This window comes from Scyliorhinus canicula, chromosome 2, assembly GCF_902713615.1.
Source record: "Scyliorhinus canicula chromosome 2, sScyCan1.1, whole genome shotgun sequence".
NCBI lineage: Eukaryota > Metazoa > Chordata > Chondrichthyes > Carcharhiniformes > Scyliorhinidae > Scyliorhinus > Scyliorhinus canicula.
In genome coordinates, this window is record NC_052147.1 from 195,509,557 (window position 1) to 195,536,692 (window position 27,136).

At 45.4% G+C, this 27,136-nt stretch overlaps 1 protein-coding gene across 4 annotated transcripts in view; it reads left to right on the plus strand.

Moving 5' to 3' along the window:
- Nucleotides 1-26,896, plus strand: part of sestd1 (SEC14 and spectrin domains 1) — a 218,177-nt gene extending 191,281 nt beyond the window's left edge. For all 4 annotated transcript variants that reach the window (XM_038789283.1, XM_038789284.1, XM_038789285.1 and 1 more), the window contains 6 exons: nt 582-741; nt 16,449-16,530; nt 16,671-16,793; nt 20,594-20,785; nt 22,421-22,554; nt 25,850-26,896. In XM_038789283.1, coding sequence (XP_038645211.1) covers nt 582-741; nt 16,449-16,530; nt 16,671-16,793; nt 20,594-20,785; nt 22,421-22,554; nt 25,850-25,973 — 815 coding nt within the window. In that variant the 3' untranslated portion in view covers nt 25,974-26,896. The remainder of the gene's footprint in view (nt 1-581; nt 742-16,448; nt 16,531-16,670; nt 16,794-20,593; nt 20,786-22,420; nt 22,555-25,849) is intronic.
- The last annotated feature ends 240 nt before the right edge of the window (nt 26,897-27,136 follow it).

The window sequence follows — 27,136 nt, forward strand, 5'->3', positions numbered from 1 at the left end:
CAGGTGATATCTGATCAGCCGCCCACTATACATGCTTCCTGATGTTCTTCTCCATTGAAGTAAATGGAAAGGAAAATGCAGTTGGATATCTAATGGGCAGCTCATGTGATGGTGCCCAGATGACACTATTATTTACTCAAAGGTGACAATTCCGCTACTGAGTCAGAGCGGATACCTTTTCATAGAATCCCTACACTGCAGGAGGCCATTCAATCCGTGTATCTATACCATCCCTCTGAAAGGGCACCCTACCTAGGCCCATTCCCTCGCCCTATCCCTAACCCCACCCAACCTTTGGACATGAAGGGAACATTTAGAATGGCCAATCCATTTAACCTGCGCATCTTTGGAATGTGGGAGGAAATTTGAGCACCCGGAGGAAACCCATGTAGACATGGGGAAAATGTGCAAATTCCACACAGGCAGTCACCAAAAGTCGGATTTGAACCTAGGCCCTGGTTGTTTGAGGCAGCAGTGCTAGCCAGTGTGCCGCCCCAACTGACTTGCCAATTATTTTTAAAATTTATATTGCACTTCGATAATAGCAGGGAAATTGTACTTAAACCGCTTTTGTTTTGTAGATACTGCTTTGCAGAGTTTACAGGAAAAAGGTCAAGGCCTTTTAGACCAGATGACATCCCAGGCTCCGTGGACATTCGGAAAAGATGTTTCCATTGAAAATAAGGACAACATAGAACATATTCAAGGACTTATGGAGGATATGCAGCTTCGAAAACAAAGGTACAATCTAGCATTTGCATATATGATGAATTACAAAGCTGCAATATGTAAACTGAGGGTGTCCGTTTTGTCCAAACAGTTACAAAAACCAAACTGTATACTTGATGCGAAAAATAAATGATTACCTGCACATCAGTAGAATTATTATTGGACCATGTGGTGGTAAAGATCATATGAGAAATACGTCTCATGAATGTTTGAGAGAGTTGGGTACATATTTTGCGTTTTCTGAAAAATGCTTCAAATTCAAAATAAATCACGTTGATAGCAGTGCCGTTAACCTCGAAAAAGCTTTTCTTGCGGTGTATGTTAAAAATGAACATCAAACTAAGAAGGATATTTTGAGGAGTGAGGGAGGTGACCAGAATCCTGATCAAAATAAGTGAGTTTTAAAGAGGATTTTAAAGGAGGAAAGGAAGGTGATGAGAGAGAGGGATTTAGAACATAGAACGATACAGCGCAGTACAGGCCCTTCGGCCCTCGATGTTGCACCAACATGGAAACAACTAAAGGCCATCTAACCTACACTATGCCCTTATCATCCATATGCTTATCCAATAAACTTTTAAATGCCCTCAATGTTGGCGAGTTCACTACTGTTGCAGGTAGGGCATTCCACGGCCTCACCACTCTTTGCGAAAAAACCCACCTCTGACCTCTGTCCTATATCTATTACCCCTCAATTTAAGGCTATGTCCCCTCGTGCTAGCCACCTCCATCCGCGGGAGAAGGCTCTCGCTGTCCACCCTATCTAACCCTCTGATCATTTTGTATGCCTCTATTAAGTCACCTCTTAACCTTCTTCTCTCTAACGAAAACAACCTCAAGTCCATCAGCCTTTCCTCATAAGATTTTCCCTCCATACCAGGCAACATCCTGGTAAATCTCCTCTGCACCCGTTCCAAAGCTTCCACGTCCTTCCTATAATGAGGCGACCAGAACTGTACGCAATACTCCAAATGCGGCCGTACTAGAGTTTTGTACAACTGCAACATGACCTCATGGCTCCGGAACTCAATCCCTCTACCAATAAAGGCCATCACACCATAGGACTTCTTCACAACCCTATCAACCTGGGTGGCAACTTTCAGGGATCTATGTACATGGACACCGAGATCCCTCTGCTCATCAACACTACCAAGAATTTTACCATTAGCCAAATATTCCTCATTCTTGTTATTCTTTCCAAAGTGAATCACCTCACACTTCTCCACATTAAACTCCATTTGCCACCTCTCAGCCCAGCTCTGCAGCTTATCTATGTCCCTCTGTAACCTGCAACATCCTTCCGCACTGTCTACAACTCCACCGACTTTAGTGTCGTCTGCAAATTTACTCACCCATCCTTCTGCGCCCTCCTCTAGGTCATTTATAAAAATGACAAACAGCAACGGCCCCAGAACAGATCCTTGTGGTACACCACTCGTAACTGAACTCCATTCTGAACATTTCCCATCAACCACCAATCTCTGTCTTCTTTCAACTAGCCAATTTCTGATCCACATCTCTAAATCACCTTCAATCTCCAGCCTCCGTACTTTCTGCAATAGCTGACCATGGGGAACCTTATCAAACGCTTTACTGAAATCCATATACACCACATCAACTGCTCTACCCTCGTCCACCTGTTCAGTCACCTTCTCAAAGAACTCGATAAGGTTTGTGAGGCATGACCTACCTTCACAAAACCATGCTGACTATCCCTAATCATATTATTCCTATCTAGATGATTATAAATCGTATCTTTTATAATCCTCTCCAAGACTTTACCCACCACAGACGTTAGGCTCACCAGCCTATAGTTACCGGGGTTATCTCTACTCCCCTTCTTGAACAAAGGGACCATATTTGCTATCCTCCAGTCCTCTGGCACTATTCCTGTAGCCAATGATGACCTAAAAATCAAAGCCAAAGGCTCAGCAATCTCTTCCCTGGCTTCCCAGAGAATCCTAGGATAAATCCCATCCGGCCCCGGGGACTTATCTATTTTCACCTTGTCCAGAATTGCCAACACTTCTTCCCTACGCACCTCAATGCCATCTATTCTAATAGCCTGGGTCTCAGCATTCTCCTCCACAATATTATCTTTTTCCTGAGTGAATACTGACGAAAAGTATTCATTTAGTATCTCGCTTATCTCCTCAGCCTCCACCCACAACTTCCCACCACTGTCCTTGACTGGCCCTACTCTTACCCTAGTCATTCTTTTATTCCTGACATACCTATAGAAAGCTTTTGGGTTTTCCTTGATCCTACCTGCCAAAGACTTCTCATGTCCCCTCCTTGCTCGTCTTAGCTCTCTCTTTAGATCCTTCCTCGCTTCCCTGCAACTATCAAGCGCCCCAACTGAAACTTCACGCCTCATCTTCACATAGGCCTCCTTTTTCCTCTTAACAAGAGATTCCACTTCTTTGGTAAACCACGGTTCCCTCGCTCTACCCTTTCCTCCCTGTCTGACTGGTACGTACTGATCAAGAACATGCAATAGCTGTTCCTTGAACAAGCTCCACATATCCAGCGTGCCCAACCCTTGCAGCCTACTTCTCCAACCTACACATCCTAAGTCATGTCTAATGGCATCATAATTGCCCTTCCCCCAGCTATAACTCTTGCCCTGCGGGGTATACTTATCCCTTTCCATTACTAATGTAAAGGTCACCGAATTGTGGTCACTGTCTCCAAAGTGTTCACCTACCTCCAGATCTAACACCTGGCCTGGTTCATTACCCAAAACCAAATCCAATGTGGCCTCACCTCTTGTTGGCCTGTCAACATATTGTGTCAGAAAACCCTCCTGCACACATTGTACAAAGAATGACCCATCCAATGTACTCGAACTATATCTTTTCCAGTCAATATTAGGAAAGTTAAAGTCTCCCATAACAACTACCCTGTTACTTTCGCTCTTTTCCAGAATCATCTTCGCCATCCTTTCCTCTACATCTCTAGAACTATTAGGTGGCCTATAGAAAACTCCCAGCAGTGTGACCTCTCCTTTCCTGTTTCTAACCTCAGCCCATACTACCTCGGAAGAAGAGTCCCCATCTTGCATCCTTTCTGCCACCGTAATACTGTCCTTGACTAGCAGCGCCACACCTCCCCCTCTTTTGCCCCCTTCTCTGACCTTACTAAAACACCTAAACCCCGGAACCTGCAACAACCATTCCTGTCCCTGCTCTATCCATGTCTCTGAAATGGCCACAACATCGAAGTCCCAGGTACCAACCCATGCTGCCAGTTCCCCTACCTTATTTCGTATACTCCTGGCATTGAAATAGACACACTTCAAACCACCGACCTGAACACTGGCGCCCTCCTGCGAAGTCAAATCTGTGCTCCTGACCTCTCTACTCTCAATCTCCCGTACCCCAAAACTACAATCCAGGTTCCCATGCCCCTGCTGAATTAGTTTAAACCCCCCCCAAAGAGTACTAACAAATCTCCCCCCCAGGATATTGGTGCCCCTTAGGTTCAGATGTAGACCATCCTGTCTATAGAGGTCCCACCTTCCCCAGAAAGAGCCCCAGTTATCCAGAAATCTGAATCCCTCCTGCCTGCACCATCCCTGTAGCCACGTGTTTAATTGCTCTCTCTCCCTATTCCTCGTCTCACTATCACGTGGCACGGGCAACAACCCAGAGATAACAACTCTGTTTGTTCTCACTCTGAGCTTCCATCCTAGCTCCCTAAAGGCCTGCCTGACATCCTTGTCCCCTTTCCTACCTATGTCGTTAGTGCCAATGTGGACTACGACTTGGGGCTGCTCTCCTTCCCCCTTAAGGACCCGAAAAACACGATCCAAGACATCACTTACCCTTGCACCTGGGCGGCAACATACCAAATGTGAGTCTCTCTCGCTCCCACAAAAACTCCTATCTGTGCCCCTGACTATTGAGTCCCCAATTACTAATGCTCTGCTCCTCTCCCCCCTTCCCTTCTGAGCAACAGGGACAGACTCCGTGCTAGAGTCCCGTACCTCATGGCTTACCCCTGGTAAGTCGTTCAGACAGTGGTGTGCTAACATCATTGGTAGGATGAAGAGGGTGGGTGTGGCTTAAAAGGCCAGAAGAAGAAGTTGGAGGAACAGAGCGATCGGAATGATTTGTAGGGCTGGAGCTAGCTAGCGTAGTGGATGGGAATGAGGCCTTAAGGACTCAAAGAAAGGGATGAATGTTTTAAATTTGAGCCTTTGAGTGACGAGTAGTCAATGAATAACTGCTCTCAGTCCACTGGTTCATCACAGAAATTACCATTTTTAATAAACATCACATGCTTTATAACCTTGAAGGCATCACCTCAGAGCTAACAAGTGCGCAAGCATGCTTTTAAGAGTGTGCACTTTGGTGAAAACCCGGCTTCTTCTTCTTGCTAGTTCAGGCTGAGATAAACTAACTCAATCCAGAGAACAAATCTGTACTATTACCTTGCAACCACATAATTTGTATTTACAAGTTCAGCCACTAGATTGGAGGAATCACAGCAAGGTCTGCAAGTAAAATTCAAAATCTCTCTCCAGAAGGGAAATACATGCAGTGAGATTAATTGTTCAAGTCGTCTTTTTCTCATTAAGATATTAAATTCTCTGGGTCACTGTCTGTGTGGAGTTTGCACATTCTCCCCGTGTTTGCGTGGGATTCGCCCCCACAACCCCAAAAGATGTGCAGGCTCGGTGGCTGGCAAAGCTATATTGCCCCTGAATTGGGTACTCTGAATTTATATTTTAAAAAAATATTAATTTCTTGCTCGGAAATGTCACCTAAATTAGGAGATTGTGGAAGTATTAGTGGTGATCTTTCAGGAATCACTGGTGGCAGGGAGGGTCCCAAAGGCTTGAAAAATTGCTAATGTAACACCCCTGTTTAAGAAGGGAGGGAGGCAGAAGACAGGCAATTATAGGCCGGTTAGTATTATTAAGAATGAGATTGCGGAGTGAGTAGGTGTGAGTCAGCGCAAGTTTGTCAAGGGGAGATCATGCCTGACAAATCTGTTAGAATTATTTGAGGAGGTAATGAGAAAGTTAGACAAAGGGGAATCATTGGACGTGGTTTATATGGATTTCCAGAAGGCCTTTGACAAGGTGACATACAGGAGGCTGCTAAATAAGATACAAGCCCATTGGGTTAGGGGCAAGGTACTGATTTGGATAAAGGATTGGCTGACTGGCAGACGGCAGAGTGGGGATAAAGGATTTTAGGATGGCAGCTGGTGACCAGTGATGTTCCACAGGGTCAGTGTTGGGACCACAGCTATTCATGTTACACATTAATGATCTGGAAGAAGGAACCGAGGGCATTGTTACTAAGTTTGCAGATGATACAAAGATATGTAAAGGGACAGGTAGTATTGAGGAAGCAGGGAGGCTGCAGATGGACCTGGACAGGCTAGGGGAGAGTGGGCAAAGAAGTGGCAAATGGAATACAATGTGGAAATCACACCGTAAATTAGAAGCACAAAGTGACTTAGGAGTCCTAGTTCAGGATTCTCTTAACATGCAGGTTGATTTGGCAGTTAGGAAGGCAAATGCGATGTTAGCATTCATGTCGAGAGGGCTAGAATACAAGATCAGGGATGTTCTGTTGAGGATGTATAAGGCTCTGGAATACTGTGAACAGTTTTGGGCCTTCTATCTAACGAAGGATGTGCTGGTCTTGGAAAGAGTCCAAAGAGGATTCACAAGCATGACCCCGGAATGAAGGACTTGTTATATGAGGAGCGGTCGAGGATTCTGGTTCTGTACCCGATGGAATTTAGAAGAATGAGGAGGGATCTCATTGAAACTGACAGAATACTGAGGGGCCTAAATAGTGTGATCATGGAGAGGATGGTTCCACTAGTAGGAGAAACTGGAACCCGAGAGCACAGCCTCAGACTGAAGGGGCGATCCTTTAAAACAGAAATGAGAAGGAATTTCTTCAGCCAGAGGTTGGTGAATATGTGGAGCTCATTGCCGCAGAATTGTGGGGAGGCCAAGTCACTGTGTGTCTTTAAGACAGAGATAGATAGGTTCTTGATTAATAAAGGGATGAGGCATTATGGGGAGAAGGCAGGAGTATGGGATGAGAAACATATCAGCCGTGATTGAATGATGGAGCAGACCTGATAGGCCGAATGTCCTAATTCTTCTCCTATGTCTTATGGTCTTATTGTAATGTTGAACAGAATTTTATCATCTCTCCATATTTATCTTTGCTCTCCAGGATGAGGTGGAGTAGTGGGCTGTCTTGGCAGAGAACAATGAAGTCCGATGGTACTTAATTGGTACAACTAGATCTGGGAATGAACGGTTAATCCAGATGTGTGCCCAATGTGCTTGTGCCTTTGCCTTTAGGCTTGAGAGAGTGATAATGGACGACATATCATGGGAAATGGCTTATGTTTGGAGAAACTGGAGGTTTAAGTGGAAACAAGGATACTAAAGGTGGCTGTGAATGAGCAGTTCAGCAGATTAACAGGTTCAAAAGTATTGCGAAACGGTCAAAGATCAGGCAGTTGGCTGCTTGAAAGTGTAACTGAATAATTGCGGCAGAGTTTTCTTTTTGTGTGGACATAGCAGGATGTCTGATTGTAAGGGTTGGGAAATGAGGGTGGTAGGAGGTACTGGCAGCTGTGCCTTCAAATGTCTTGGGCCCTGAACTCTGGAATTCCCTTGCCGTACCTGGCTGTTTATCTTCCTCTCTTCTCCTTTCAAACATTCTTTTTAATATACCTCTTTGATCAAGCTTCTGGTGACCAGTCCTAAAATTTCCTTACATAGCTTGCTGTTAATTGCTTTCTGATTATGCTCCAACAAAGCAACGTGGGATGTTTTGTTACATTAAAGGTGCCATATAAATGCAAGCCGTTAATGGTGAAGTCTTGGAGATGAAATTATCTGACCTAAATTGTGGAAGTAGAGAGTTGGTTTCAAGACAGAAAGCAGATAGTGGAAGTTAAGGTTAGTTATTCAGAATGACCTCTGATCTCATGAGAATCAGTGCTGGGACCACTGCTTTCCTCAATTTACATTAATGATTTGAACGTCGGAATCAAAAATACAATTTCTAAATTTGGGAATGACATCAAATTGCAGGGGGTAGTTAATACTAAGAAGGGACGGCATGGTAGCACAGTGGCTAGCATAGTTTCAGCTACACAGCTCCAGGGCCTCGGGTTTGATTCCCTGCATGGGTCACTGTCTGTGCGGAGTCTGCATGTTCTCTCCGTGTCTACGTTGGTTTTCTCCAAGTGCTCCAGTTTCCTCCCACAGTCCAAAGATGGTTAGGTGGATTTGCCATGCTAAATTCCCCTTAGTGTCCAAAAGAAAGGTTGGGTGGGGTTACTGGGTTACGGAGATAGGGTGGAGGTATGGACTTGAGTGTGGTGCTCTTTCCAAGGGCCGGTGTAGACTGTAAAGAGTGTCCTATGGTAAGTTCTTGTTGGACAAAAAAGTTATATTTCTGGAAAACCTTAAGTTCATTGATTAGTAAGAAACTGCTGTTGGGGATTACCTACAATTTGCTGTAAATTAGAAAAGCGTCTATACTTCAAACAAATGGCTGTACTTCGATCCAACAGAAAATTAGGGCCAATATAATAAGTTAACAAAAGTAACATAATGGAAGTAAAATTAAGACTTAAAGTAAGGTTTCCAAAGATTTACGGCAAGATCTTTGCGTTGTAGCCGGAGTGAACAGAGTGAAATAAGCATAATTAGTATTCTTTGGGAGTAACTAAAAAGCCTAATATAAAGGGGAGTCATGGCAGTGGAGCTTGCACCCATTATATGCTCCTCCTGTGTTATGTGGGAAGTCAGGGAAACTTTCAATGTCTCTGACGACCACGTGTGCAGAGAGTGCGGCCAACTGCAGCTACTGGCAAACTGCATTTTAGAGATGGCGAGGCGGGTGGACTCACTGGGGAGCATCCACAATGCTGAGATTGTCATGAACAGAACAATCAGTGAGGTTGTCACACCACAGGTAAAGACTGAACAGGTAGAGTATGGGAAGGCTGGTAGTGCAGGAAACCCTTCTGGCCTTCCCTTTCTCTAACAGATGTAACCTTTTAGATACGACTGGGAGGGGGGATTAGTGGGGACTTCTCGGGGGTTAGCAATGGAAGCCAAGTGCATGGCACTGTAGGTAGCTGTACTGCACAAGAGGCGAGGAAAACGAATGACAGGGCTATGTGATAGGGGATTCGATAGTAAGGGGAACAGCCAGGCATTTATGCAACTGCAAAAGAGACTCCAGGACGGTGCGTTGCATCCCTGATGCTAAAGTCAGGGATGTCTCCAAGCAGTTGCAGAGCATTCTGAAGGAGGAGGGTGAATAGCCAGTGGTTGTAGTACATATCAGTACAATGACATAAGTTAACAAAAGGGATGAAGTCCTAAAGTAGCATGTAGGGAGTTGAGATGTAAATTAAAAACCTCAAAGGTAGGAATCTCCAGACTACTACAAGTGCTACTTGCTAGTGAGAGGAATAACGTGATTTACCACATGAATACGTGGCTGGGGAAATGGTTTAGCGGGGAGGAATTCAGATTCCTGGGACATTGGGACTGGTTCTGGGGAAGGTGAGACCGTTACAAGCAGGATGGGTTGCATCTGGGCAGGACCAGGACCAGTGTCTCCTCTTGGCGGGGAGGGGGTTAAAAAGACAAGTATCAAGGCTTTGTGTCTTGATATGCAGAGCATTCGCAATAAAGTAGATAACAGTGCAAATATATATTAAAAATCCTGCAATAGTTGCAATTACAGAGATATTGCAGCAGGGTTACCAAGGATGGGAACGGAACATCCAAGTGTATTCATTATTAAGGAAGGACAGACCAAAAGGGAAAGGAGATGGGATAGCATTGTTAGCAAAGGAGGAAATCAATCCAATATTGACTTGTAAAATCATGATGTGGAATTTGTGTGGGTAGAGATAAGAAACACCAAGGGGCAAAAGAATTGTTGACGGCTGTCTATAGACCCCCAAACAGTAGTGACGATGGTAAGGGAAAGTATTAAACAAGAAATTAGAGATGCATGCAATAAGGGTACAACTGTAATCATGGGTGACTTTAATTTACATATGGATTGGACACATCAAACTCGCAATGATATAGTGGACATAATGATTTTTTTTAGACCAATACATTGAGGAACCGACCAGAGAACAGGCTATTCCACTGTGCAATGAGAAAGGGTTAATTAACGATCTTTGTTTGTGGACGAGACTGACCATCATTGAATAGAATTTTTCATTAAGATAGAGAGTGAAGTAGTCAAATCCAAAACTAGGACTTCTGGTGGCGGCCATGGAGTTGCACACAAGGCAACTTCGGCTCAAAGGCCTTGGTTTAAGCTCTTTTTACCAAAGAAAAGGGTAATTTTGACAGGAAAGCGTTGCTGAAGGTGTGGAGGAGAAGGACCCCCCAACCCGTGAGTGACATGTCTACTGGTTATCAGATCCAGCAGAAGATGGTTAAAGACCTGGCCAAGGACATCCGGTGGCGGCCATGGAGTGAGTGGTCGCACATTTGGTTGCTCCCACTCAAAGCATTTTGTTTTTTGGTCTTTTCCCCACTCACAGTATTAGAGTGCAGGAGTGCCTGTGAAAGGTTTTACTCCTCTGATGTGGCTGGTGGATGGATCCACAAACTAGGAAAGCGGTAAGACGAAAAGAGCTGCTGAAACACGAGAGTCTTTGAGGTGCGCCACAGTATAATATGGCAGAGGGCAAGGGAGCTGCCCTGCCCACCCAATGGTCAACGGAGCTGCTAACAGAGTTCCTCAATGGAAAGTTCTGTCAGCAGAGGAAAGATTCCCTGGAAGACATGACCAAGGTGGTGGAACCGATTTAAGTTGGGGATCGAGAGAGTGGGGCAAAGGCTAGAGTCCCAAGGCTGGGCAATCCAGAAAGTGGAGGAGGCAGTGAGGGAGCACAAAGAATAGTTGACCTCATTGGTGGCTGAGCTGGGTGTGATGTAGGACACCCCAAAAAAGGCTGACGGTGGAGGGTCTGGAGAATCACTCCAGAAGACAAAACCTGAGGGTCATGGGGATGGCCAAAGACATCGAAGGTGCGGAGGCCAGCACATACGTTGCCAAAGTGTTGGAGAAGCTGATGAGGAGGGGGCCTTTGTCTGGCCCCTGGAGGTCGACTGAGAGCACAGTGCACTGACGGAGAGGCCGCAGGCGGACAAGCCACCAAGGCGATCGTGGTGTGATTGCACCGCTTTCTAGATAAGGAAAATATCCTCCGATGGGCGAGGCAGACTAGGAAGTGCACATGGGAAGCAAATGAGCTGCGGGTGCACCTGGACTTGGGAGCAGAACTGGTGAAGAGGAGGACCGCGTTTATCCGGGTCAAGGGTGCCCTCTTTTAAAAGGCGTAAGTTTGCAGTACTGTACCCGGCCTGCCTCTGGGTAACTTTCCAGACGCGTAAGTACTATATCGGCATACCAGAAGAGATGGAGTTCTTGAGGGACAATGGGCTGGGAGGAGGGTGAACACATTGAACTTTGGAGGAGTTTGTGCGTGTGTTTTTTAAAAAAGTTTTTTTTCTTATTTGATGGCGGAGATTCTGAAGGATAGGCTTTTCATGGGGGAACATTGAGGGTGAGCGTACCTTTTGTTACTCTTTAGGGGGAATGGACAGGTGGAGGGGTTAGAATTGGGGGTGGCAGGGAAGTTAGCGTCCTTGGGCGGGAACCGCTAGATGGGTGGGCGAGTTAACGGGGGTTGTCTGGAGGTGGGGGGGGGGGGGGGGTTGAATGCGGCTGATGTTTTGTTTGGGGGGGGGGGGAGTTGCTGGCAAGGGTGTGGTGGTGTGGCGCAGTTGGAAAAGGATCAATAACAGTGGACATCCGAGGATGGGCCTGGAGGGTTGCATGACGCAGGCCCAGAAAGGTAGACCTCGGACACCTTCCCCTGCTCTATCTCATCCTTCAACAGTACCTTATCCTGCAATCCCAGGGATGGCAGTCCAGGAAAGGACGGGACTTCTCTCTTTACAAAATCTAGGACCTGCAAATACCTGAAACCATTCCCCGCTTTCGGCGGCTCTGAGTCTCTCCACCCGAGAAAGATCCGTCTCCGGGCTATCAGGGAAGCAAAGACCAAAACTTCGGCCTCTCTCGGCGACTGAACTCCCGGGTCTTCCAATACCCTGAATATCATCAGCTCTGGGCTCGGGGCCACCTTCACCCTCAGCACCTCGGATATCATACCGCGAACCCTTGCCAGAACCCCTTCAGCTTCGACCATGCCTAAAACGTGTGGACGTGATTCGAGGACCCCTGTCGTGCACCATCCACATCTATCTTCTACCATGTTGGACTTTAACCTGGTGTTGTAAGACTTCTTACTGTGCTCACCCCAGTCCAAAGCCGGCATCTCCACATCATGGCTTCTTTAAGGAGGTTTGAGGGGTCAGCAACGGGGAGGGATGGATTGGAGAGGGTAAGGGGGTTAAAATGGGGAAGGCAGGATGGAGATGGCGGCAGTATTGGGGGAGTGAGAGGGTAGTGAGTGTTGGTTGTTTATAATGTATGGTGGTTCTTCTGCTTTTGTTTGTTTATATGAAAATGCCATGAATAAAATTCCTTTTACAAAGTCCAGCCAAGGAACTGGAGGAGACCTGTGGCGCAGTAGCAATTGGGAAGGTGGCGGAGGGGGAAGAGTTGTCGCAAGTTGAAAACCCCAGATGGAGCAGTTTCCAGCATTTATTAGAAAAGAGCCACGAGCAGCGAATGAAGATGCATGAAGATCAGTCGAAGGCCATCGAGGGAGCGGTAGCACCCCTGAAAGGATCAATGGAAAGAGTCAAGAAGAGTCTGGAGGTGCAGGGGTCGCAGATCAGGGAGATGGAGACGGTGATGTTCGATCACAGCAATCGGGTGGTGGCGTTGGAAGCGGAAGCTTTACAAGTCGCTAAGGGCAAAGGGAGAACTGCATGAGAACAGATCCAGAAGGCAGAATCTGCGTATCACTGGCTTGCCAGAGGGTGTGGAAGGCACGAGTGAGACGAGATATGTCTCAGGGATGCTGGCTGGGCTGGTGGCAGAGGGGGTGCTGGACAAGGCCCCGGAGATAGGCCACACGGGTCTCCAAGGCAGAAGCGAGAGCGAGGGGAGCCGCCACGGGCGGTGATTATGAGGCTCCATTAGTTGATGCATAAAGAGAAGATCCTGGAGTAGGCCAGAGAGAAATGGATGTGATGTGTGAATGGCAGGGGAACAGGATCCCTTGGAGCGGAGCTGGCGAAAAGGCATGCCGGTTTCAACGAGGCCAAAGCGGTTCGATACCGAAGGCAGCTCAGGTTTGGGGTACGGTACCCGGCGAAACTGCAGATTACTTTTGAAGGCCAGGAGTACAATTTTGAAAACCCAGAAGAGAGTAATAGCTTCATTCGAGAACATATTCTGGGGAGAGTTGAATGTTAATGGGAGATGAAGGAACTGGAACAACAGAGATCGGACGTTGCGGGTATTGGTGGGGCCGGAGGGTGTGGGACATTGTCTCGGGTGGGGTGACTGCCGTTGTGATTATTTGCACAGGGGCAACAAGATGGTAAGGGGGCAACTGCTCCTCCCCCTCTTTTCATTTGTGTGCTTTTCGTTTTGGAGGGGGTGGCGTGTGGATTTCGATCTGTCTTTGGGTGGGGTCCACGGGGAGCCGTTTGCACAGACCAAGGAAGTGAAGGGTCCGGGGAGGGGTAGATAGGAGGAGCCTTCAGGCAGGAGCTGCCACGCTAGCAGATAATGCAGGTGGATGGAAGTGAGGTGGGGGAGGTGGTCACAGAGGTTGGCCAAGTAAGGGTGGGGGAGGCGGGAGGGGAGGGGGGTATGACATGGCAGTGTTGGAGAATGAGCGGGGTCATGGGCAGAGAAGGAGGCCATCTTGGATGGGCCTAGTTCAGGGCAAAATCAAAGGAGGTAGAATTGGAAGTGGAGGATGGCGGACAGTAGAGGGGAGTGAAGGCATAAGCGTCCGGTAAGGTTTGTAACATGGAATGTACGGGGATTGAACGTGCCAGTGAAGAGGTCTTGGGTCTCCGTGCACTTGAGAAACTTGAAGTGGGTGGTCTTTCTGCAGGAGACACACCTCTGGGTAAAGGATCGGGTTAGGTTGAGAAAGCGATGTGTGAGTCAGGTATTTCACTCAGGGTTTGATTCAAAGTCGCATGGTGTGGACACGCTGCTGAGCAAAATGATGGGGTTTGTAGGGGCCAAGGAAGTGCGGGACACGGGTTCTGGAGGTATGTGATAGTGAGCGGGGTGTTGGAGTGGACGGCAGTGGTGCTAGTGAATATGCGCCGAATTGAGACAACATGAGGTTTGTGAAGGGGTTATTGGGAACGATTCTGGTCCTGGACACTCATCAGTTAATTATGGGTGGTGATTTTAATTGCATTCTAGAATCGAGGGCGGATAGGTCGAGCCCTAAGTCAATGGGAAAGTTGAGGGTGGTGAAGGAGCTGGGAGGGTTTAAGCAAAGGATGGGAATGGTGGACCCGTAGAGGTTTAGGAACCCGAGGGAGAGGGAATACTCCTTCTCGCATGTGTACAAGGTATACTCTAGAATTGAAATTTTCGTGATGAGCCAAGAGGTATTGGTGGGGGTGGTGGGGCCGATATGTGCAGGAATCGTGATCTCTGACCATGCGCCGCACTGGCTGGAGGTCGGATTTAGCTCGAGGTAGGAGCAGAGGCCAGGATGGACATTAAATTTGGGGCTCTTGGCGGACAAGGGTTTCTGTGAGATGGTGTGGTTGGTGGTCAGAGACTATGTGGAGTTGAATCAGAATGTGGGGATATCCACAGACTTTTTGGGAGGCATTGTAGGGAGTGGTTTGGGGGAGGTTACCTCGTTCATAATGCAAAGAGACGGGAGGCATATGGACGGTTGATGGACGAGATAGTCGAGTGGGCTACGGCAGCAGGCCACGTCCAGAGAAATCCTGAAAGTACGGACAGGGAAGGGGGAGGTAATGTCAGAGCCAGGTAAGATTAACAAGGTGTTCAAGGAGTATTGTGAGAAGTTACATAGGGCCGATCCAGGCAGTGAGGAAGGGGATATGGGGCAGTTTTTGGATGAGCTGGGATTGCAAAGGCTGGATGAGGAGAGGAGGGAGGGGCTGGAGGAGCCCCTAGGGCTGAGAGACATGATGGATAGTATACAAGGGATGAAGTCGGGGAAGGCCCCGGGGCCAGACGGTTACCCGTCGGAGTTCTATAAGGAGTTCCCAATGGAGTTGGCACCACATTTACTGGGGGTGTTTGGCAAGACACTGGAGAAGGGGGAGCTACCGGAGACACTAACCCAGGCGTCGATCACGCTAATCCCGATAAAGAGGAAGGACCTGTTGGAGTGTAGGTCATACAGGCCCATATCACTGTTGAACATGGATGTGAAAGTGTTGGCCAGGTTAGAGGTGGGGAGGGTAGAAGGCTGCCTTCTGGGAGTGGTTGCAGAGGACCAAACGTGTTTCTTAAAGGGAAGGCAGCTTTCCAGTAACATTAGGCAGTTATTAAACATGATCATGACCCCATCAAAGGACGGGTACTAGTGGTAGTGATCTCTATAGACGTGGAGACAGGGGTTTCTGCTGTCGCCGCTGCTATTTGCGCTGGCGATAGAGCCCTTGGCGATGGCCCTTTAGGGGGTCAGCAGAGTGGCAGGGATTGTGAGGGGGAGTAGGGAACACCAGGTGTCACTGTACGCAAACAATCTGCTGCTGTTCGTGTCAGACCCTTTGGAGAGTATGGGGAGAATTATGGACATACGAGCGAGATTCAGGGCCTTCTCGGTCTATTAGTTGAATGTTGGGAAGAGTAAGGTGTTTCTGATGAATGTTCCCGGTCAGGGAGCCAATCTTGGGAAGTTGCCATTTAGGGTAGCCAGGGACAGGTTTAGATATTTGGAGCTTCAGGTAGTAAAAATGAACCTTCTGCCAAGGTTCCCGTTTGTATTCCTAACCCTCCCAATTTTAATTCCGAAGACCTTTTTCCGGAAACTGGACGCAGCAATTTTGGAGTTTACGTGAGCAGGGAAGGTGCTGAGGGTGAAGAGGGTCCTGCCACAGAAGCAGAGGCAGAAAGGGGGGTTGGCATGACCAAATCTGTTGTAACAGGCTCAAGGGACTGAATGGCCTGCAGCTGTTCCTGTACATGATGAGGAATTGCTCAGTGCAGATGCTGAAGAATGGAGGGAGGATATCACTTTGGAGCTTGGTGAACGTTGGTGGACATATTGCACTGCTGAACTAATCACTGAGATTAAGAGTTTCAATATTGCAGAGATCTTTGCTAAACAATTGGAGAAACTGTCCATACATATTAATGATTATATCACTTCTAAATATCGAGGTTTACCCCAATAATGATAGAGTTATGTTTCCTAAACAATACTTGTATTTCGCAATTAATTGCTGTATAAGTTATATTCTTAGGATACCAGATTGACTTTGGTAAGAAATGTTAATTTAAGATTTGCTGTAACAATGTCAGTGTTTAAAGTGATTTAAATTACTCTCGATATTTATTGTGCGAACCACAGGGAAGTCCTATTAATTTAATGGGTAAATATGTAAAAACTGATTTGTTTCACAGGTTTATGTTAAATTTCCAGAATAAATAATTTGGAGTTTATTGATTGAACTTCAAACTGAGACAATGTGCTTATTAAATGATCAGCAGCTATAACCTTTTCTTTCTGTGCTTGTGGGCTTGCAGATGTGAAGATATGGTGGATGTGCGAAGATTGAAAATGCTTCAGATGGTGCAGCTTTTCAAATGTGAGGAAGATGCAGCACAGGTAAATCATTGAACTGGTTTGAAGTAAGAATCTGGAAATGACGAATATTTATGCATGTCAACTTAGTGGGATGTCAAACTGGAACTTGGAAAAGAATGCAACATAATAACAGTGATTTTCTTTTGCTTCATTTATAACAGGCAGTTGAATGGCTAAGTGAACTATTAGATGCCCTTCTCAAAACTCATATTAGACTTGGAGATGATGCACAGGAAGCCAAAGTTCTCCTGGAAAAGCACCGCAAATTTATTGATGTTGCCCAGGTATGCCAATGCTCTTAATTCTACAGCTACTTATTCACAAAGGAAGCAAGTAATGATCTGTTGACTGACAGAATTTGAGATAATTAACTACTCAATAATTATTGCTGCCAACAAGAGCAGATTTTCAAATGTGAAGAAGATGCAGCAGCATTGAACTGGTGCTGTTATCAGACAAAAATCTCCCAGAGCACTTTGCAGAGGCTTAAGGAAAAGTTGGACAAATTAAAGAAGGAGGTATTAAAATGGTTGACTGAATGACTCTTTAAGGAGCTGGGTTTTGAGAAATGCCCTTCTCCTGCATTTCTCTGATTCTGGTTTGTTACGCACTGAATGTCTTTAGTGCCTGGGTCTGACATTCTGCAGTTCCCTCACTAAGGGCTTAATTTAACCAAATAGGAACTATGTCCCATCGTGAGCGTGTTTAGCTGCATGTTTCCCAGCACTCACAGCGCCGAGAAACACAATGCTATCGAACGTGACTTGGATTAGATATGGGACTTCAGCTGGGAATGCGCAGCCAATTACACACTTCGTCCCATTTCCTGCACTGAGGAGCCCACTCGCTGAAACTCCTCCATGCAGGAGAGGTCGGGACGCTATTTCTAAATGGCATCCCAATTTAACGAGCCCCAGATGCGATCCCTGAATCCCCCCCCCCCCCTGTGCAGGGCCCCTCCCTGTCCAATCATTCCTGCAAAAATAAAAAATGCCGGCTTCGCACCTTGGTAGTGCCAGGGTGCCCAGGTGGCAGCAGCAGTGCCAAGGTACCACCCAGCCTAGGGAGCATGCACCTGGGTGACTGCAATCCCTGAGAAATCCCTACGAGTGTCATTCCGTCTGGTCCCCATTTGTGGAGACCGGCACTGAATAGGGTTCGCCCAAGGTCTTCAAGGTGAAGGAGATGGATCCCAATGCCTTGGTTAGCTCAGGGAGCTGCATATTACAGTGAGACTAGCTGCCTCATTCGTCCCTTCAACCCCACCATCTCTCCACTCTCTCTCCTCCTTAAATCCAACTTCTTTGAGCAAGCTTTTTGTCACACCTCCAAACTTCTTCGTTTTGTTGCCCTTTGTGTCCATGACGTACCTTGGAATATTTTTCCACATTAAAGGCATTATTTAAGTCCTTGTTACTGCTACCACTTGGAATTTTTTGTTCCGTTTGTCAATCTACTAAAAATGTTGAATATTGTTTTGTTCATATTCCATGTATTATGCTGCATAATTGTCTTGTCTACAATTGAATACCAAGAATAATCTTGCAATACTTAGTTGTACCCTGTGTTTGTCAAACAACTTATTCTAACTCTGCTATATATAATACTGGTGAGTTCTTTCCTCATTATTCCTGACACCATCATGCAGAAGTTGTTTCCACTTTCCTACTGCATCATTATCTTCAGTGACGCACCAATTCTTCATTACATTACATTTTCTTAATTTGTTGCACTGTTTAACCATGGGTATCAATGTTGTAACGTAGCCAGGGTGACGGGAGATATTTGCCCCTTTTTACTGTCTTCCCTTCACCCTCTCCTGCATTTCTCTGTCCTCGCCCTTCGCTGTGGCCTGGCATTTCTGTTCAAAGTGAGGCAGTAATGATCCGCGCAAACATAGTATGGGTCCATCATAGTTCTTTTTCCCTTTGCCCCTCCTCTGCTTCATCCTCAATGCTGCATTGCCTGCCCCTTGTCCAGGCCTTTCACCACAGCCGGGGTGTTGAAATAATGTTTCTTATTTTTGAAAATGACCCAGAGCCTGGCTGGGAACATTCCAAATTTTACTCCGCTTTCGTATAGAGCCGATTTTTCCTGGTTGAACTTGGCCCTGCGCTTTGCCAGGTCTGCCCCAATGTCCTGGTAGACTCAGATTCTATGTCCTTCCCAGCTGCTCGCCTTTGTCTGCCTTGCCCATCACAGGATCCTCTCCTGATCGGTGTAATTTGGCAATTTTTGCCTTTGGCAGTTCCCCGTCTTGGGCTTTGGTCGGAGCAAACAGTGTGTCCTGTCAATCTCAGGTGGTTTGGGGAAGTTGTCCCTCCCGACTAGGTTGCCCAGCATCTGAGCCACAGAGGCCGTCGGGTCCCTGTCCCTTTTGGCAGGCTCACAATCTGGATATTCTGGCTCCGGGACTGATTCTCCTGGTCTTTGACCTTCCCCTTCAGGCTCCCCAGGGTCGTCACAAACCTTTTGATTTTGGCCTCCAGAGTGACAATCCTGTTGCTCTGGTCCGTCGATGCCTTTTCCAGCCCTAGGACCTTCTTCCCCTGAGCTTCCAGCTTCTTCCCCATTCTGTCGATCGCTGCCTGCATGGTGACCAACGTTTCCATCACTGCCACTTTGACCGCCACCTGGATCTCCACTTTTATCGCCTCCCTCATTGCCATCAGTTCCTTGTCAGGAACGTCTTCCATCCATCTTCAGGCCACTGAGGGGAGGCCGTTGTTCAGGTCGTCTGTTTCTCTCTCCGGCATGGATGGGGACTCCTCACCTTGTGGGTCCACCGACTCGTCCCCCTGCTGTTCGTGTCCTTTACCTCCGCTCCTGCCATCTCTGCAGCATCCTGAGGTCCCATTTGCTGGCATGTTGTTGTTCCTATTCTTTCCCTTTCTTAATTGTGGGTGAAATAAGTCCGAATTTCCATGCTAATTCGATTAAAAGTGCTTATTTGGTTGTATCCTGGAGGAGAGCCATCGAATGTGCGAATGCTCAGCACATAACCGTCAGTTGAAGTCCAATGTCTCAACCAACGTTCTTAGTAAAAACTTTGCTGTTACGAATGGTGAGTTTTTTTTAAATGTGCAATTGCCATTTTTTTTGGATGGCCTCACATATATGTGGCATATAACCCGGAAGAAGAACTTCATGTTATCGTCCAGGCTGTTGGGTGGCCACACCTGTGAACAGCATGGCTATCATTGGTTTCAACCTAAATTATGAGCTTAAATCCTAGAAGGAAACTCGTTCCTACAACCTTTGGGCTGAGAGATGAGAGCACTTCTGCTGAGCTAAGGCTGATACAGTTCTTGAATTTTATATTGAACTTAGTTGGATCATCATGAAAGTATTAGAACAGGAATGAAAGTGAGAGTTGAGGTAGCTGATCATAGAGAGCCAGGTCATACTTACAAACAAAATGGAAGAGTTCATCAAAACAGTCACCCAACAGTCATCCTACACATCGAAACAATAATGTGACTAGCAAATACAGATATGGAAGAAAATGTTGTTCACTTGGAGTAGCATTTGGGACTTCAGGAGGAGGAAAATAGGCATGTTGAATCTGATTTTTTAAGTCAGAAAGTACTAAATGGTGTGTGAAAAATCAGTGAACAGAGCTAAATTTTGGGAAAGCTCGATATAGAAAGCACAAGTGGAAAGTGCGCAGTTCTGATAAAAGGATGGCACTCAAACTTTGGGTTTAATTTTAACCTAATCTGCCTATTTATAATTTCTGCTTAAACTCCCATCCTGACTAAACATATATGTATGGTGGCACACTGTTCATGAATTTTGGTGAGCAGAACATTGCTGCTTCTTCATAGTTTAGCACATTTGAATTATCCTTTGAAGCTAGGTGAGCAAATGACTTGTGATTATTCTGCTTGTTTAATCAATGTGTCTGTTTAGATAAAGCAAAATATTTGAAAGATAGTGTCATTACCCAAAAATGTCTTAAATCCAGTTTTAAAAGTATTTCTAATTTTAACTTAAGCAAAATAAATTGCTGTGAATAGAATGCAAAAGTAATCCAAGTATCGGCCTGTTTTATTTATCCCACCTAATGATGCTGTGTATCCAGAGTACCTATGATTATGGAAGACAATTGCTGCAGGCCACAGTAGTGCTGTGCCAATCTCTACGATGCACCACAAGGTCATCAGGAGAGACACTACCAAGACTGAACAGAGTCTGGAAACAGTTTACAGTGACGTCGGAAGAAAGGATTCACAGACTGAGTTTGGCCTACACATTCAACTTAGCTGCTGAAAAGGTTGTGTTTTCTTTTTTAGCCTCTTAAGTGTTTAGATGTTTGAAGTATTTTTCTTCATCACTGCTGTCCTGAAAGTGGTGACTCTTTTACTTCCATTTATGGGCTTTGTCAATATGTAAACATTTTATGTAGTATGGCCATTATAACCAAGCCTGATTCTGTCATTATCTATCTGATCACTTTATAGAGAGGGCCACTGAATGCCAATCAGGAATGGGAAGCATGTGTGATTGTATTGGGCAGCACGGTGGCCTAGTGGTTAGCACATCCGCCTCACGGCGCTGAGGTCCCAGGTTCGATCCCGGCTCTGGGTCACTGTCCGTGTGGAGTTTGCACATTCTCCCCGTGTCTGCGTGGGTTTCGCCCCCACAACCCAAAAATGTGCAGAGTAGGTGGATTGGTCACGCTAAATTGCCCCTTAATAATAAAAAAAAAAAAAAAAAAAAATGTGTGATTGTATTTTCCTCCTGACCTGAGGGATTGAGATCAGTTGTAGTGCCTAGATATCATCAAGGTTAACTCCACTCAGATCTAAAAGGAATTTTCCGGTTATGTATTAGTCTGTAGCATATCATGTACAAGAATTGCTTACTCAGCCATTATAAGAACACTTTGTACGAATGTTTTTCTTATGTGAAGGAGGAACTTCAGTATAACAGGAACTGCTAGGAACTGCAAACGTTTGCTTCTGAGTAAATGTCTGCCAGCAATTTTCTATGGTTGGTCAAATTCTCTTAGTTTCAGTTTCACTGGATTCAACCATTTTGTAGAAACTGATGCACAAGATAGTAAGTTCACCCCATTAAATTGGTGTGAATGGAATATACTTATTAAAGGGTTCATGGTGGCTGATGTCTGTGCATTGATTTCCAATCCCCATTTGTATTCAGGAAGAGTCAACACTCTGCAAACTGGGGAGAAGAGAAGTATACGTCTAACCAGTAACTAAAATGACCAGTCCCACCTACACATATATAGCACACCCACTCTTTCAAATTAAATAAGCCCACAAAAAGCTGTGTATTAGAATTATTTTATAATTAATTGTTCACAAAACTTGCCACTTACCAAGGTTTATACTGAATGCTAAAACAGGTTTATTTTTGAAGTTAAAATATTACCCAAAATGTTTATTTTTCTTGATGAATTGCAATGGCTTAAATAAAATTATGCCTTTATATCAAGGCTGTTTTCATATCACAGAATGGTTCATTTTTATCCAATTTTTACAATATTAACAATTAAAATTGCCTTCGCTCAGTTTTAATTTACTTTTAAAGAATCATGTTGTGTCATGACTGTTTCCGTATGCATAGCTGCGAGGGATATGTTTAATTTTAAAGACCCTAGTTTGTTTCATGCTTGTATTTTAATAAGCAGATGAAAGTGAAGTGAATTCACAGTAAACTAATATTGCACCACTTTGTAAACAACATTTTATATTTTCAGCAAAACCTATACATTTGAAGTATAAGTTACATATGTGGGCAGCTTGATACTTCAGATCTAATATTCTGGCACAGACTTCCTAAATACGTACATGTTCTTCTTCTTTAGAATTGACTAGGGTTATATTCAGAACATGGCTATACAACTACCTTTTTGTTTCATAACTTATCATTTTTTTTTCTTCAGATACTAAAGGATAATTCTCAATTGGAGGAGCAGACTGAAGCCTGGAAGGAGTTTCTAGAAAAAATTGATGAAGTTGAAGTCACTGGAAAATCGTTATTAGATAGACTAACAGTGCCTGTGATTTACCCAGATGGGTACGGTTTTGCATTGTTGATATTTATCTGTGCATGTTATCCATACAGCCAATTTGGGAAGTTATTATCATCTAATGATCACTAATGCATTTCATAATATTGAGAAAATATTTGTATCTTTCTGATCAGTTTTTTCACAGTTTTTATTTTGGTGGTGTCCCTAATGTAGAGAACATTCCACGGCTTTCTCTATGAAAGATGTGACAGGTTTATGTAATAAATGAATGAATTATATATAATAATCGGATGATTAGGAGACAATTTTGTTAAAAATTGCAGAGGAAGAGAGGCTTACGCAGAGAATTCCAGAGAGGGAAACCAATGCAGTTGAAAGCTCTGCTACCAATGTTAACAGGAAGTAATGGAAAAAGGCCAGAATTGCAGCGCTAAAGGGTGTTAGAGTGGGTATAAAGCACATTGTAGAGATAAGGGGGTGAATTCTCTGCTTGGGAGACTATGTTTTCCCGCTGGAGGAGAATTGCAGCAGCTGATTTACAATCCCCCAGAGAGCGCAAATCAAGATGTAATTCCATATCCCTTGGTCATGCAAATTTACGCATGGCGAGGAATACAAGCCTCTATTGGGCTGTCATTTTGAGCGGGCAGCCAGATAGCACCACAAAGCAATCCCCATCCCTGGATTCCCAGGTCCCCTACCCCTTCCCCCAAGTATGATGGTGCCCCACGCCCCACCCCCCGGGACCCCTAACTAAAAGGACCTTCCCACAGAGACCCCCTGACTAAAGGCCCACCCCCACCCCCCAGAAAAGAGACCCCTGACTAGAAGCTATAGAGCAGACCAGACAGAGGCAGTGAAAATAAATGCACTTGCTGGAATTTCCACGTGTCCATTCCTCAAACTAAAAAAGCCGTGACCTGTGTCCAGACCCCTCAGGTTCTCCCTATTAAAGGGGGGGGGGGGGCTGCAGGTTCTCCCTATTAAAGGAGGGATGTTTGGGGGTCTGGTCGAGGAGGGGTGGGCAGGTAGTGCATTGTGGGAACCCTCAGATGGACCTTGGGAAAAATTCCCCAAAAGGGCCCACCACCTCAGGGCTACACTGGTAAATAAAAGAAGTGATTTGTTGCCATGTGATTCCTGGCCCAGGGAACCAGAGTATCACGAAGAGCCGGAGACTCTGGTGCCGGGTACGCTAAATGGATGCAAATGTGTCATTGAGACACATTCATTTGCATGCTCCCACTGGCACGTGGTCTTAAATCTCGATCCTGGCACCAGCAGGGGGTCGTGCGGCACCAAACCTGATTTTCCCCCAGCTCACGATTCTCCATCCCATTAGGAAACGCACTTCAGGCATCTCGGGAGCAAGAATCCAGCCCAATGTGTGCAAAGCCATGGAACAATTTGAAGAGGAAGATTTTAAATTCAATGTAGTCAGGGTCCAGAAACAAATGTACTTCATCAAGAGCAGGGTTGATGGGCAATTAGGGTTGAATATGGGAGAAGATGTGGAGAAGCTGAACTTTCAACAAGATTTATGGATCTGCTAACTGAGAGTGGGCTGCATATGAGCAATGTCACACGGCTTTTTCAGAGCACCATCATTCAGTTATAACTGTACTTGGGAACACCTGATGCCGATACTGGGTAACATACTCAGAAATTAAAGTGTTCTAGATTTCAGCATTAGCATTCTTCACTGTAGCACAGAGCTCATTAGGTATTATAGGTTATGCACTCTATTGTGATCAGTATGTTATGTGAAACCAACTTTAATTTTCCAGATGCTTATGATCTGATAACTTCTCATTAATATGAATCGCTAAGATTGTACAAAAGAAGTTAGGTTTGCTGTGGCAATGTATATTAATCTGCCTGAACATAATATAAGAACTAGGAGCAGGAGTAGGCAATCCAGCCCCTTGAGACTGGTCTCTCATTCTTCTAAACTCGAGAGAGTATAGGCCTAAACTGCTCCATCTCTCTTCATAGGACAAATCCCTCATCTCTGGAATTAATCTCGTGAACCTCCTCTGAACTACCTCGAATGCAACTACATCCCTCCTCAAATAAAGGGACAGAAACAGAATACTGTACTCCAGGTGGAGTCTCACCAATTCCTTATAGAGTAGCAACACATCCCTACTTTTATACTCTGGGCGCGATTCTCCGCTCCCCACGCCGGGTGGGAGAATCGCGGGAGGGCCGGGCGACTCACTTCACGCCCCCCTGGCGCCCCCCCTGCGATTCTCCCACCCCCCGCTCGAAAGAATTGGCGCTTGCCGTTTTTCACGGCGACCGCCGATTCTCTGACCCGGATGGGCCGAGCGGCCTGCCGTTCGCGACCGTTTCACGACGGCGGCAACCACACCTGGTCGCTGCCGTCGTGAACATGGGCGCCAAAGGCCCGTTTGTGGCTTGTGGGGGGCGGAGAGGGGAGTGAGCACCACGGCCGTGCTCGGGAGGGGACTGGCCCACGATCAGTGCCCACTGATCGTCGATCCGGCGTCTCAACAGGACGCACTCTTTCCCCTCCGCCGCCCCGCAAGATCAAGCCGCCACGTCTTGCGGGGCAGCGGAGGGGAAGACGGCCACCGCGCATGCGCGGGTTTGAGCCATCAGCCGTCGTGACGTCAGCCGCGCATGCGCGGGTTGGAGCCGGCCAACCTGCGCATGCGCGGCTGACATCACATAGGCGCCGCCGTCGCATCATTCTCGGCGCGCCGCCTTAATGGTCCGGCCGCCGAGAATAACGGAGCGCCGCTCCTAGCCCCCCCCGGGTGGGGGTGAATACGGTGAGAGGAGCGGCCTCCAAGGCCGTCGTGAAACTCGGCCGAGTTCACGACGGCCTTCCCGACTTTTCCCGGGAGCGGAGAATTCCGCCCTCTATCCCTTTAGCTATAAAGACCAGAATTCCATTTGCCTTCTTTATTACCTGTTGTCGCCTAGATAGGATATGATCCAACAAATTTAAGTTAAATGTGAAAAGGATTTTCTTCTTAATATAGGTTGTGCCTCGTTCATCTTATAAAATTATAAGATGCATGTTTACGCTCTGTGCCCCAACAGATTTTCTCTTCCAGGCAGTTTGGAGAGGATAGAACCAGATAAATGATGCATTCTTTACAAGAACTGAGGAATTAATTTCAATTGACTGTGTTAAGGTGGAGATGGGGAAATTCATACACGTTTGAAATCATCCTGGGCAAAATTACTAACAATCACTCAGAATTCCTCACTAAACATAATTGTGGTTTATTTTCGGTGTTTGCTATATTGTGTTTCAGTAATTCTGCTTTTCCACATTTAAATGTATTCTCAATATTTATTTTACAGAACTGAACAGTACTTTGGAAGCCCAAGTGACATGGCCTCAACAGCAGAACATATTCGAGAAAAGATGCGATTGGTTAGCCAAAAGAAGCCACAACCACCAGAACCAATCCCAAAAGACAGTTAATGGGTCAAGCCTGTAGCATATGGCCAATAGCAAGACTGGGAGTCACCTACTCAGCATATCATTCAGATACGAGAAATTTGTTTTGCTTATGTTGACACCATTTTACATTTGAAAATGGGTGCACAATCCAGGTGTGCATAAAATGTGAAATTTTAGTAATGGACCTTGGAACAATATTTGCATATAACATGCACTGTTATACTTTGGAAAATAGGCCTGATGTCCCTTCTGTGCATTATATGTCTAGAATTATGGTAGAAATATATGCTACAGATGAGGGAAACAGAGACTCCATTCCATGCATATTCTGCACAGCTTGCATTTGAATACAGGCCATTGTCAGCTTTGACTGTAAAAGCCATATTGACTAATTAATGTTGCTGCAATGACATTACGATCTGAGAATAACATAAGAGTGGAATATAAAGCATTGCACTGAACTGAATTCCTACCCCTAGAGCTTTACAGTCCTGTCAACTGTTAAGTTTAGTGGTTGGCACAAAAGCTTAATGGTGCTACCAAATCTTTTAGAATGTCCATGGACTAAGCAGTCCCTTTTACTGTTCTTAGACAGGTGCAGTGGTACTTTTAGGCTTTTAATATATCTGTTAGTAGATGTTGATAAAATGTTTCCCTTACAATTATGTCTTAATTTCTGATTTTTTAAAACAGTTGCTGCTTTACTTTGTGCCAATATGAAATGTACACTTAAATGCCTTTGACGTAATTTCTTTTTTTTCAATATCTAATATGTTTTACATATGACAATTACAACCTAAATGATACTCTGAGATAAGTACCTTTTTAAAAAAAAACAGATAAATGACTATTTGTTTTGACAGCCCAACATTTTAAGCAGCAATTTGGCATTGAAAATTCATGGTTCTCATCCTTGCAAAATAAAATGCAATATGTACACTGTGTATTACTTACTTACATTTGTCTCCTTTGAACTGGTATGAAAAGGATTTTTTCAATTGGAAAGCCCAGATAAGAGCCATGATTGATAATGTTTAGAAGAGATGACTACAATTAAGTGATGTAACGCTTGAGTCTAGTAATGGAAAGGGAGAAAAACTGAGTGATTTTGGAGTTAAGAATGAATTAGAAAAGGAGAAAGTGCAGTGAATCTTGATTTCAACAAGGAAATGCAGAGAAGAGGA